Genomic DNA, 13528 nt, shown 5'->3' with positions numbered 1-13528 from the left:
GAGAAATGTGAGAAAAAAGAAATGTGAGATAGAATGAGGTTCTGTCCAAATGTGAATTAATCTCTCTCACACACACACACACACACACACACACACACACACACACACACACACACACACGTGAATGTGCGCATGTGCACTCATGCCCCTGTGTGTGTGAGAGAGTTTGCACCGTAGCGGTGGATAGGTGGTTGGAGGCTTGCTTGTCTCTGCACTTTAATTTCCGATCCAATGATAGAAAGTTTAAACAAGGAGCTATCTAGTACTAGAAATAGAATATAACAGAATATAACAGAATAGATCTGACACTAAGAATCTTCTAGAACAAAGGATCCCAACACAGTCCTTAGGGAGCACCGGGCGGTTCACCATTTTGTTCTGTTCCTGTTGCTGACACATTTGCAGCCCTGACACTCTGCAGCCCCCGATTACCCAGCTCAGCTGTCTTTAGAGATGGAGCACAATAGAAACGTGGACTGCTTGGGGCTCCCCGAGGACCGGATAAAGAACCTCTTTTCTAGACTGGCTGAAGAATTCTCTTTTCTAGAATCCTCAGAGCAACATTTGGCCTGCAGCTGCTGACCCACTTGTGCTGAAATGTCTCTCGGTGCCAGAGGAGGGAGAGCGGCCATGTGATAACGGTGATAATGGTGATGCAGACATAGAAATGGAAAATTCAGGGGACCAAAAATGTAGAATGTGACCCACTGAGATACAGGCAACTATAGTGATGCCACATTTTCATGCCGTTTACAGGTAATATAATAAATGCATGTACTTTAAAGGTGTTAGCTTTATCTGAATATTTATTCGATATGTCACCATGTCAAGACAAGCGCCGACGTCTTTAAAAAGCCAGTATGTCCTCTGAATAAGTCCATATGTCCACTCACATGTGTGGTTGGTTAGTCTGATGGGTCGTTCCCTCTCTCCTTCTCCCTCCTCCTCTTCCTCCACCTCCTCCTCGTCATCGTCCTCATCATCGCTGTCCCCGACGGCTAGCGCCGGCCCCGGCGGTGGGTCGGGCCCCTCGTTGGCCTTCTGTCTCTCGGCTTCCCTCTCCAGCGCCTCGATCTCCAGCATCCGCCTCTCCAGCAGCTCCGCCTGCCGCCTCTGCTTCTTCTTCAGCTTCTTCTTCTTGTTCTTGGAGATCTTGCCCACCTGCAGAGGGCGCCACACGCACACACGCTCACTCAGCGGGTTTGGGGCCCCCTCCCCTTTGGCCAACGCGGACAGAGCAAAGGGTTTGGGGTCTGTGGTGTCACCTACGTACCTGCTTGAGCTGTGGAGCTGTGCTGACTGGGGAGAAGAGACAGAACATAAACGCACATTAACGGCACAATACCGGCGACCTCTTCATACATGAAACCAGCAAAGCCCACACATCTGAGGATTACACAAGGTAGCTTAGACCTGACTCCCACTCGGCTCTGGGAGACATACGAGTCTACAGAGGATTCCATGAGACTCTCTTTCTGAGGGAGGATTTAAAGGGACTAGGCAAAGTCTGTCCTTCCTCGCTGTCCCAGTTCCATATTAATGCTCTTTGCTATTTCTGACGCCACACTCTCGTCATCTCCACACGGTCATGTAGTGAAGCAGACACGATGCCCCGCAGGCAGCCTGGCCTTACACCGGCCCTAAAGGCGATCAGTCTCTATCCTGGCAGTGAGGAGCTCCGTAAGGTCACGTGCTCTCAGTTCTCACGTGTGATGTTGTGCATGAGAAGCACGTCGTGCGGAACTGGATCATCTGTGAGGTCACGTTGCCTACTAGTGCTGGGGACCACACGCTAGTTAAACACACGCGTCTGTGTTAGGTACTCCCAGTGACGTTCACACACAGACCGAGACGTGTGCCCTTTAATACAACACGACCAAAACAAATGACTCTTCTGCTGTTCTTCTGTTTTTCATTAACTAAGCACACAAGCCCCTTTGAGACTTTTGCAAGAATTTCAATGAACCTAGAAAAAACACCATCGCAGTAACACACAGGTGAGGCAGAAATTAGAAAATAGTCGAGTATTTATCCACAGCATGCATCTATCTATCTATCTATCTATCTATCTATCTATCTATCTATCTATCTATCTATCTATCTATCTATCTATCTATCTATCTATCTATCAATCAGTGAGACAATGCAGATACTTTCCTTGCTGTTATCTTCTGCTCATTCAGGAGTAATGAGGGACTAATGAGAGAGGTTCAGACGCTACCGCTAAAACTGGGGCCCTCACACACTGGAGAACATTTTTATCCTCCCTCAGAGCGAATGAGGCCAGTGACAGCAGCGGGGGGTTAAAGGTGAGGGCTGACACCACGGTGACGATGACCCCCAGATCTACCTGCAGATCCGGAGGGAGGGGGGGCTCCTGCTTTCTGCCACTCAGTGGCTTCCACGGCCATGCGTCTGACGAAGGCGTCGTCCACACACATCAGAATGTTCTCTGGCTTGATGTCTGTGTGGATGATCTTACACTTAGTGTGGAGGTAATCCAGACCCTGCAAGACCTGCCAGTCAAACGAACACATGAGCACGTCGCCGTTTTTTCTCCCCCCCCCCCATCACATTTTCCATCATCAGCGTGTTGGATGGGATATGCACAGAAGGGGGAGGCAGGCAGCCCTGCTGTCTTACGGCATAATCTGTGAGAGCTGTTTCTGCTGTCTTGAACTGAGTAGATATCTAGGAATACTATAAGCTTGTGTGTGTGTGTGTGTGTGTGTGTGTGTGTGTGTCTGTGTGTGTGTGTGTGTGTGTGCGAGACATTACCTGTCTGATAATGCTCTTCACGCACGGTAACGGCAAGCCCTGGTAGTTGGACTTGATGATCCACTTCAACAGATGGTGACCAAGGACCTCAAACACCATACACACATCTGAGAAGGGGAGTTACGGAGAACAACGCAATCGTGTGCACGCAAGAGCCGGGAACATCTCGCACACCGAGAAGGATACGGATCCCGTTGATCCCAGAGATCTTGAAGTCGTCGATGAGCTGAACAACCATGTCTTTATTGGGATCGACCGGATCACTCTCCCGAACCTGACAGGCAAACAGACAAGGGGGGGGGGATTAGTGCCCCTGGCATCCAAACCCTTTGGAGAGTTAATGGAGACGACAGGGCGGTGTGTGGCACGACTGGGGCTGCTGTCCCACCAGTTCCTGCACTCACACATCGCAGCAGTTTGATCTCGTCCAGCGCCGTCTCTGTGTAGTGCTGGGCGCTCTTCACCACCTTCATCGCCACGAAACGCTTCCCTCTGAGGACACAAGAATCGGACGCACACACACGCACGCGCGGGCACTTCATCAGGATCATGGTTCAACGAGCAGCTTCTCACACACACACACACACACACACACACACACGCACGCACACACACACGCGCACACACACACACACACACACACACACACACACACACACACACACACACACCCCTATAGCCCAGCTGGAACTGCTGAGGAAGTGTGGCTAGTGGACAGAGAGAGAGAGCGAGCGCGAGTGTGTGTGTGTGTGTCCCTGTCCATATGGGGTTTTTGGCTTCAACCTGACCCACATGGCAAACAGAATGAAACAGCCTGTGGTTACAACCATACAGCAATAATCTCTCACTACTAATATACTAGTACTCTCCCAAACAGCACTGCAACACTTTTAAAGTGATGCTTATAGCTCCGCACTTCTGATTCAAGGAGTCTGATTCTAATGTGTTTTATAATGTAATTAAGAGTGCTGTACAATCCAGTAGTCGAGCTGAACAAATGACATTATCTCTTGTTCTTATGCTCTAGCTCTACTGTCACAACGTGGTCGTTTCATTTTTGCTGCCTAATTGCAGGAAGTAATGAATGTCATTGTAATCTGATTTGACATCTGTGGTTCAAAACCGTTAATTATCTCTCTGCCGGTAAATGGGTTAGCTGTGCCTCCATGTTGTAGTGGCCCGTGTGGGGCGCACCAGTGAAACTACAGGCCACGTGGCTTTGCCGGGTGACCATGCTGGTGAGGTCACTACCAGGAAGACCACGGCTGAACTGTACCACAGTGCTGAGTGTAAGTCTCCAGGCTGACATTTAAGCTATTAGTCTAATAGAGTGAAGCAGGTCTTCAAATAGATAGGGGAGCCGAAATGCAACACCAGGACACTGATACTACCATACGCCAACCTGCAGGACAAGAGTGTGTGTGTGTGTGTGTGTGTGTGTGCGTGCATGCGTGAGCACACATTTGTGCCAAGGTGTCGTTTTGCGTGAGGTTGCCATGGTGACTCACTGAATATCCCAACATAACCAGACGGTGGAGAAGTGGCCCCAGCCCAGCTTTCGGATGACATGGTATCTCCCGTTAAACAGATCACCTATCTTCACCGGATGGTACCCTCCTAGACACAGACAGACAGACACAAAGAAACAACATAAGCAGTGTTCCTTTACACGTCCATATACAAGGCACCACTGCAGCTCTGAAAGCCAGATGCTCTGAACTTCGACCACGGTGACCAAAGGTTCATCTGGAGACACGGGACTGAGAGAGCTAGAAATATAGACGGAAAATAAATACATTACGTGCAAATGGAGCACGATAAAAAAATGATAGTGAGGTCAGGTGACAGAGGAGGTGTGTGAGGTAGTGAGACGTGTGTTCACGTTCACAGCAACATGGTTTGGTGCAGATCTCTCCGTCTTTCTTTGTTTCCTCCTTTATCCTTGTGGTCCTTAATTCACTTTGTTAATAGTGTCGCAGTAGCAGACAGTTTTATAGGTTTGGCGAGAGACCTCAAGGTTGTTCTCGAACAGAGCGAGAAACAAGGGGAGATCTGAGCCTGGTTACAGTGAATATCAGAGCTACACCGCTCGCATTGGTGCACTCGTGGACCTAGTTATCACACTCCTGTATGAAATCTGCTAAAACTGCATTTGTGGTTCTCACCAGTGGCCTGGAAGAGGTCAAAACCGCGATTACTTGATCTTCTGAAAGGGAAGAAGTCTTCACATTTATGACCAGCTTAATCGATGTTACCAAAGATGTGTCATTCATACGTCATTACTATTTGGCCAGCTATCATTAAGCACACAGATATGTTTGTTTCCTTCTGTCTACTGATGCCACACTTACGTTACACTAGCACATGTCTGCAGTCTTTCAAGTATTATTTAACCATGATTGTGAGAGAATTTCTCAATTATTTGTCCCGTCATTGAAAGCCAATGTAAGAAGGCAAGAATAGGTCACATTATTGTGCTTCAATGCTATTTGGGAGGGGCTACATACTATTCTAGAAAGTCTATTATGTAACAGTGGGATGCTATCTAGCTGTTATTCAGTCAACAATTAAAGTCTGTGGCAATTATAAGTGCTGAAATAGATTACCGTTAGTTTACCCAGGGGATGAGGAAACAGAAGAGAAAGCAAGAAACTGAGAGTTTTACCACACAACGAAGACAGACAGAGAAACACACACCGGAAGAAGACAGCAAGATGTTAAGTGTGTGTGTGTGTGTGTGTGTGCGCACGCGCCGATACCTTTGCAGTAGTCAGCTGGGTCTTCCTGCTCCTCATCATCAGAGCCCAAAATCTCTTCCTCTGGCTCGGGCGGAGCGACTGGCTCGGGTGGGGGGGGTGGAGGGGGGGGTGGAGGGGGAGCGGATGGGGCTTTCTGCTGCGTCTCAGGCCTGCACAGAGAGGGCAGGGGCGAGACCGTGAGAGAGAGAGAGGAACAAACCCCTCATCATTTAAAACCTTCAACTGGAGCCATTGTGACTGGGTAAATAAGCAGGGTTTGGAGGAAGTGTCGCTACAGCTGGGGAGATGCTTCCTGTGGGGCCTCTAGGAGACACAACACTCACACTGAGCACCATGGCAAAGATGAAGGCTCTCAACGCCATCAGCAAAACAGATCTCAGAGCCTCAGCAATCTACTACAATCCACACGTTTGTCAGTAATAAGGATGAAGGAGTAAGGATGAAAAGGTGTGTGTAGTGAAATGTGAATATATATAAATATATAAAAGGACGAATTTTGCAGGCTGGTCCCCTCCTCAAATAACAAGACAGACAATAACATCAAATATCAAACTTTTATGTTTTATATGAATGAGGTACAATAGTGAATATGAAGTCTCCAAACAGACTGAGAACGTGGATATATTATCATAAACAAGGTCTCCTGATACTTTACCTTATATACTGAGACACCTGATGGATATTATAATACTGAAACATCTGATGGATGTTTCTATTATAATAATACTGAAGGATATTATAATAATACTGATTATATTATTATTATTATTATTATTATTATTATTATTATTATTATTATTATTATTATTATTATATATTATTACATTACTGGTGGATATTATAGTAATACTGATAGATACTACAATACTGATGGATATTGTAATTATACTGATGAATATTATAATAATACTGATGGATATTACAATACAAGCTGAGAGGAACAGCTATCACCACAACACAGAACAAGGACAAACAACAACAGCCTAACAAGACAAACACATAGAGGCCGATAGGACAAACACACACATCTACAGCCTGGTAGGACCAAAAGTCTGGTAGAGAGCTCACACACACACACACACACAAGTGGGACATTTGCAGCAACAGTCAAAGAGAATGAGAGAATGCCTTCCTGTGGGTTGCCATAGAAACTAGCAAGCAGAATCCAGCAGGCCTACAGTTAATATTCCTGAGAGTAAAACCCAAAACAACAAGTTACTCCAAACACGGGCCACTGACAGGCCCTTTACCTGCACAATCACACATGCACGCATGTTTACCAAATCAGTGCTGTTAGAGCCCTGGCAGTGATGTGTTTGGGTCTGCAGCGTTATATCAGAGCAATGTCCACACACCCAGGTCGCCCAGACGGATACATGCTCATTTCACACAGAAAGACTACACAACATGTCTACACAGAACAGTAACTAGGTTAGCCACATGAACAACGGGAAATCCACAAACCAAAACACACTCTCTCTCTCTCTCTCTCTCTCTCGCTCTCTCTCTCTCTCGCTCTCTCTCTCTCTCTCTCTCTCTCTCTCTCTCATTGCATTAGGAAACTACTGTAGTATGTACTACTATATTCAACATCTACGTATTCCACCAGTCAAACACACTTCCCTTGTTCATTTTTACTAATTTATACATTTTCGAAGAACAGGGATGTAATTATGTTGTGTTAAACAAATACTGTTATATACGTAAGCGGCCTTTCCCTGTGATGGCAGCATCTTCAAAAAACACACGCACAAAACTGCTGGGTATTTGACTAGAAAGTGCCCAAGCAAATGTCATCAGGAAACAGTGATGAACTCTAAACAAATACATGTACAATATCATATGCAGGATCCTCTGAGCTTTGCCTCTAGATAATGTTAGATATGTTAGATGAAGATTAAAAAGGAATGTTCTATCCCGTGTGTGTGCGTGCAGGTGTGTACCTGGGTGTCTGTACACAGGCAGGTCTATACAAAAAGACAAGCAAATTTAGCAGGGAGCACGTCACAAAGACCCCCCCCTCCCCAAACACACATACTCACGCGCGCACACACACACACACACACACACACACACACACACACACACACACACACACACACACCCACACACACACACACACACACACACTCCATTCACACCCTTCCCAGACATTCAGAAATGCAGCGTCACATTCTAACAGCCCATCCCTGCCTGGACACATACATACACCTCACACACTGTGTTCTCTTATATACACTCCCTCACACACTGTGTTTTCTTATATACACTCCCTCACACACTGTGTTCTCATACATACACACACCTCACACACTGTTCTCATACATACACCTCACACACTGTGTTCTCATACATACACACACCTCACACACTGTGTTCTCATACATACACACACCTCGCACACTGTGTTCTCATATACACACCTCACACACTGTGTTCTCATACACACACCTCACACACTGTGTTCTCATACACACACCTCACACACTGTTCTCATACATACACCTCACACACTGTGTTCTCATACATACACCTCACACACTGTGTTCTCATACATACACACACCTTACACACTGTGTTCTCATACATATACCTCACACACTGTGTTCTCATACATATACCTCGCACACTGTGTTCTCATACACAAACCTCACACACTGTGTTCTCATACATACACACACCTTACACACTGTGTTCTCATACATATACCTCACACACTGTGTTCTCATACATATACCTCGCACACTGTGTTCTCATACACAAACCTCACACACTGTGTTCTCATACATACACACACCTTACACACTGTGTTCTCATACATATACCTCGCACACTGTGTTCTCATACACAAACCTCACACACTGTGTTCTCATACATACACACACCTTACACACTGTGTTCTCATACACACACCTCACACACTGTGTTCTCATACACACACCTCACACACTGTGTTCTCATACACACACCTCACACCTGATGACTGTGATTTGAATAATAATCATCCTTGCTGACACAGCATCACAAAGACAGAGGGGAGAGTGTGGGGGAGAGTGAGAGAGAGGGGAGAGTGTGGGGGAGAGTGTGGGGGAGAGTGTGGGGGAGAGTGAGAGAGAGAGGGAGAGTGTGGGGGAGAGTGAGAGAGAGGGGAGAGTGTGGGGGAGAGTGAGAGAGAAGAGTGAGAGAGAGAGGGAGAGTGTGGGGAGAGTGAGAGAGAGGGGAGAGTGTGGGGAGAGTGAGAGAGAGAGGGAGAGTGTGGGGGAGAGTGAGAGAGAAGAGTGAGAGAGAGGGAGAGTGTGGGGGAGAGTGAGAGAGAAGAGTGAGAGAGAGAGGGAGAGTGTGGGGGAGAGTGAGAGAGAAGAGTGAGAGAGAGAGGGGAGAGTGTGGGGGAGAGTGAGAGAGAAGAGTGAGAGAGAGCGGGAGAGTGTGGGGGAGAGTGAGAGACAAGAGTGAGAGAGAGAGGGAGAGTGTGGGGGAGAGTGAGAGAGAGAGGGAGAGTGTGGGGAGAGTGAGAGAGAGGGGAGAGTGTGGGGGAGAGTGAGAGAGAAGAGTGAGAGAGAGAGAGGGAGAGTGTGGGGGAGAGTGTGGGGGAGAGTGAGAGAGAGAGGGAGAGTGTGGGGAGAGTGAGAGAGAGGGGAGAGTGTGGGGGAGAGTGAGAGAGAAGAGTGAGAGAGAGAGGGAGAGTGTGGGGAGAGTGAGAGAGAGGGGGAGAGTGTGGGGGAGAGTGAGAGAGGGGGGAGCCTTTGGCTTGCTCGCTGGGGGCTAGGACTCGGCACTTGTAAAGCTGCTTTGTGACAACAACTGTTGTAAAAAGCGCTATATAAATAAAATTTGATTGATTGATTGATTGAGTGTGGGGGAGAGTGAGAGAGAAGAGTGAGAGAGAGAGGGAGAGTGTGGGGGAGAGTGAGAGAGAAGAGTGAGAGAGAGAGGGAGAGTGTGGGGAGAGTGAGAGAGAGGGGATAGTGTGGGGGAGAGTGAGAGGAGAGTTAGAGGCAGAGAGTGTGGGGAGAATGGGAGAGGGGAGTGAGAGAGAAGAGTGAGAGGGAGAGGGGCAGTGAGAGATAAGAGTGAGGGAGAGAGGGAGAGTGTGGGGAGAGTGAGAGGGAGAGTGAGAGAGAGAGGGAGAGAGTGTGGGGAGAGTGTGGGGAGAGTGAGAGGAAGAAAGTGTGGGGAGAGGAGGTGACGAGAGTAAGGAGGAGAGTAAGAGAGGGAGAGTACATCATAAACTCAATACTGTGTATTTATTAATCATAAGAGATTTTTTCAGCCAGGCTGTTTTAATAGGTCATGTGAGAGAGGAACAGAGAGAGGATAGAGAGACAGAGAAAGAAGAGATAGATAGAGAGAGACAGAAAGAGAATAGTGAGAGAGGAGATGCAGAGTTACAGCAAGATGATAGAGAGAGATAGAGAGAGAGGAGAGAGAGAGATAGAGGAGAGCATTATACAGAGGAAAGAGGGAGAGACTTTTTAAAAATAGGCTCCAGAAAAGCAGAGCTTAGGTTATAATGACAAACCCGGACAAGAACTAGAGAAAATGAGGTTGTGTATGTGTCTGTGTGTGTCTGTGTGTGTGTCTGTGTGTGTGTCTGTGTGTGTCTGTGTGTGTCTGTGTGTGTGTGTCTGTGTCTGTGTGTGTCTGTGTGTGTGTGTGTGTGTGTGTGTCTGTGTGTGTGTGTCTGTGTGTGTGTGTCTGTGTGTGTGTCTGTGTGTTGCTTCCAACTACTTCCAGGATCAAAATATATGTAGCTGATACTCCAAATTTACTTTGTGAATAAATATCAATGAATAAATAAATGCACACCATTCCTTTGCTATGACAATAAAAGCAGGCAGGGCCAAATAACATTTGTAGAAGAACATTCCAGATCTTTCAGTTCAGTTCAGAAGTTCAGTTCTCAAGTTTAGTTCTGTATCACATTAATCATGAATCCAATCACAGAAAAATAAGTCTGCTTTAAGTACTTCACCCTGCTGTGCAAATGACCACATAGTCCACAAGTCTACACAATGTACTGAACATGGAGACGTTGCCACTCAAGGGTTCTGGCAGCTAAATTAACATTAGACGCTTATGAAAGCTTGATAGCAGCTTTAAAGCATCTAAAACCTACTGGGACACTAAAAATTACCTAAAGGTGAAAATGACGTGTGCTTGTAATGGCACTAACATTTTTTCTCCCAGTACTTATATTGCATAATGGTAATGGGCATTTCTTTAAAACACACACTCGTGTTCTGTTGGGTTGGCTATGTTCTGTATGTATTGTATTAGCGCTCTGTGATTCTGAAGAGTTTGTTATTTACAGCAGTTGCAGTGAAAGTTCAGTTGCATAATAAAGGACAGCCGAACATTTTGCCTCCCTGGAAATAAACGTCCACCTGGGACGTTTCTGTTTTGTCACTCTGCACCAGCACACACACACACACACACACACACACACACACACACACACACACACACACACACACACACACACACACACACACACACACACAGCAGGCCAGGGCAGAATTCTTTTGGAGGTCCAGATGGATGAGCTAGGGCTGGGTGATGCTCAATCGTGGTGCACAGGACCTCCAGGACAAACCGCACACGAGCACAAACGACCTCCACCACAGCAAAACAAGTAACAGCAATAATGTCTTGGTGGAGATCTGATGGCACTGGCCTTGTATTCAGGAATATGGTTCCACAAAGGAATATGGCACCTATTACATTCCATCTTTCTGAAGCATTAGAGAATGTTCTGGAGTTGCGGAAAGTACCATGTCCTCCGTTCAGTGTTAGAGCACAGCTGTTGTCTCTCCTCACTCTCTCTTATTCATTACATCCTTCCCTTTATCTCACCCCCACACTTCCCTTTATCTCACCCCCACACTTCCCTTTATCTCACCCCCACACTTCCCTTTATCTCACCCCACACACTTCCCTTTGTCTCACCCCACACACTTCCCTTTATCTCACCCCCACACTTCCCTTTATCTCACCCCCACACTTCCCTTTGTCTCACCCCACACACTTCCCTTTATCTCACCCCCACACTTCCCTTTGTCTCACCCCACACACTTCCCTTTGTCTCACCCCACACACTTCCCTTTATCTCACCCCCACACTTCCCTTTGTCTCACCCCACACACTTCCCTTTATCTCACCCCACACTTCCCTTTGTCTCACCCCCACACACTTCCCTTTGTCTCACCCCCACACTTCCCTTTATCTCACCCCCACACTTCCCTTTATCTCACCCCCACACTTCCCTTTGTCTCACCCCACACACTTCCCTTTGTCTCACCCCACACACTTCCCTTTATCTCACCCCACACTTCCCTTTATCTCACCCCACACACTTCCCTTTGTCTCACCCCACACACTTCCCTTTGTCTCACCCCCACACTTCCCTTTGTCTCACCCCCACACTTCCCTTTGTCTCACCCCCACACTTCCCTTTATCTCACCCCCACACTTCCCTTTGTCTCACCCCCACACTTCCCTTTATCTCACCCCCACACTTCCCTTTATCTCACCCCCACACTTCCCTTTGTCTCACCCCCACACTTCCCTTTGTCTCACCCCCACACTTCCCTTTGTCTCACCCCACACACTTCCCTTTGTCTCACCCCCACACACTTCCCTTTGTCTCACCCCACACACTTCCCTTTGTCTCACCCCCACACTTCCCTTTGTCTCACCCCCACACTTCCCTTTGTCTCACCCCACACACTTCCCTTTGTCTCACCCCACACACTTCCCTTTATCTCACCCCCACACTTCCCTTTATCTCACCCCACACACTTCCCTTTATCTCACCCACACACTTCCCTTTGTCTCACCCCCACACTTCCCTTTGTCTCACCCCACACACTTCCCTTTGTCTCACCCCCACACACTTCCCTTTGTCTCACCCCACACACTTCCCTTTGTCTCACCCCCACACACCCCTTTATCTCACCCCACACACTTCCCTTTATCTCACCCCCACACTTCCCTTTATCTCACCCCACACACTTCCCTTTGTCTCACCCCACACACTTCCCTTTGTCTCACCCCCACACTTCCCTTTGTCTCACCCCACACACTTCCCTTTGTCTCACCCCACACACTTCCCTTTGTCTCACCCCACACACTTCCCTTTGTCTCACCCCACACACTTCCCTTTGTCTCACCCACACACTTCCCTTTGTCTCACCCCACACACTTCCCTTTGTCTCACCCCCACACTTCCCTTTGTCTCACCCCCACACTTCCCTTTGTCTCACCCCACACACTTCCCTTTGTCTCACCCCACACACTTCCCTTTGTCTCACCCCCACACTTCCCTTTGTCTCACCCCCACACTTCCCTTTGTCTCACCCCACACACTTCCCTTTGTCTCACCCCCCACACTTCCCTTTGTCTCACCCCACACACTTCCCTTTGTCTCACCCCCACACTTCCCTTTGTCTCACCCCCACACTTCCCTTTGTCTCACCCCCACACTTCCCTTTGTCTCACCCCACACACTTCCCTTTGTCTCACCCCACACACTTCCATTTGTCTCACCCCACACACTTCCCTTTGTCTCACCCCCACACTTCCCTTTATCTCACCCCCACACTTCCCTTTGTCTCACCCCCACACTTCCCTTTGTCTCACCCCCACACTTCCCTTTGTCTCACCCCACACACTTCCCTTTGTCTCACCCCCACACACTTCCCTTTATCTCACCCCCACACTTCCCTTTGTCTCACCCCACACACTTCCCTTTGTCTCACCCCACACACTTCCCTTTGTCTCACCCCCCACACTTCCCTTTGTCTCACCCCACACACTTCCCTTTGTCTCACCCCACACACTTCCCTTTGTCTCACCCCACACACTTCCCTTTGTCTCACCCCCACACTTCCCTTTGTCTCACCCCACACACTTCCCTTTGTCTCACCCCACACACTTCCATTTGTCTCACCCCACACACTTCCCTTTGTCTCACCCCCACACTTCCCTTTATC

The 13528-nt window shown here is 47.9% G+C and overlaps 1 protein-coding gene across 4 annotated transcripts in view; it reads right to left on the bottom strand.

The window, feature by feature from the left end:
- Positions 1 to 13528, bottom strand: part of srpk2 (SRSF protein kinase 2) — a 54881-nt gene that overhangs the window by 10217 nt on the left and 31136 nt on the right. For all 4 annotated transcript variants that reach the window (XM_077007134.1, XM_077007137.1, XM_077007133.1 and 1 more), the window contains 8 exons: positions 5538 to 5686; positions 4287 to 4395; positions 3183 to 3270; positions 2965 to 3052; positions 2779 to 2885; positions 2351 to 2516; positions 1274 to 1299; positions 894 to 1161 (listed from right to left, as the gene is read on the bottom strand). In XM_077007134.1, coding sequence (XP_076863249.1) covers positions 894 to 1161; positions 1274 to 1299; positions 2351 to 2516; positions 2779 to 2885; positions 2965 to 3052; positions 3183 to 3270; positions 4287 to 4395; positions 5538 to 5686 — 1001 coding nt within the window. The remainder of the gene's footprint in view (positions 1 to 893; positions 1162 to 1273; positions 1300 to 2350; positions 2517 to 2778; positions 2886 to 2964; positions 3053 to 3182; positions 3271 to 4286; positions 4396 to 5537; positions 5687 to 13528) is intronic.

Source organism: Brachyhypopomus gauderio, chromosome 5 (genome assembly GCF_052324685.1).
Source record: "Brachyhypopomus gauderio isolate BG-103 chromosome 5, BGAUD_0.2, whole genome shotgun sequence".
In the NCBI taxonomy this organism is placed as follows: domain Eukaryota; kingdom Metazoa; phylum Chordata; class Actinopteri; order Gymnotiformes; family Hypopomidae; genus Brachyhypopomus; species Brachyhypopomus gauderio.
The sequence above is the reverse complement of the archived record's forward strand: the minus strand, read 5'-3'. Positions and strand labels throughout refer to the sequence as shown.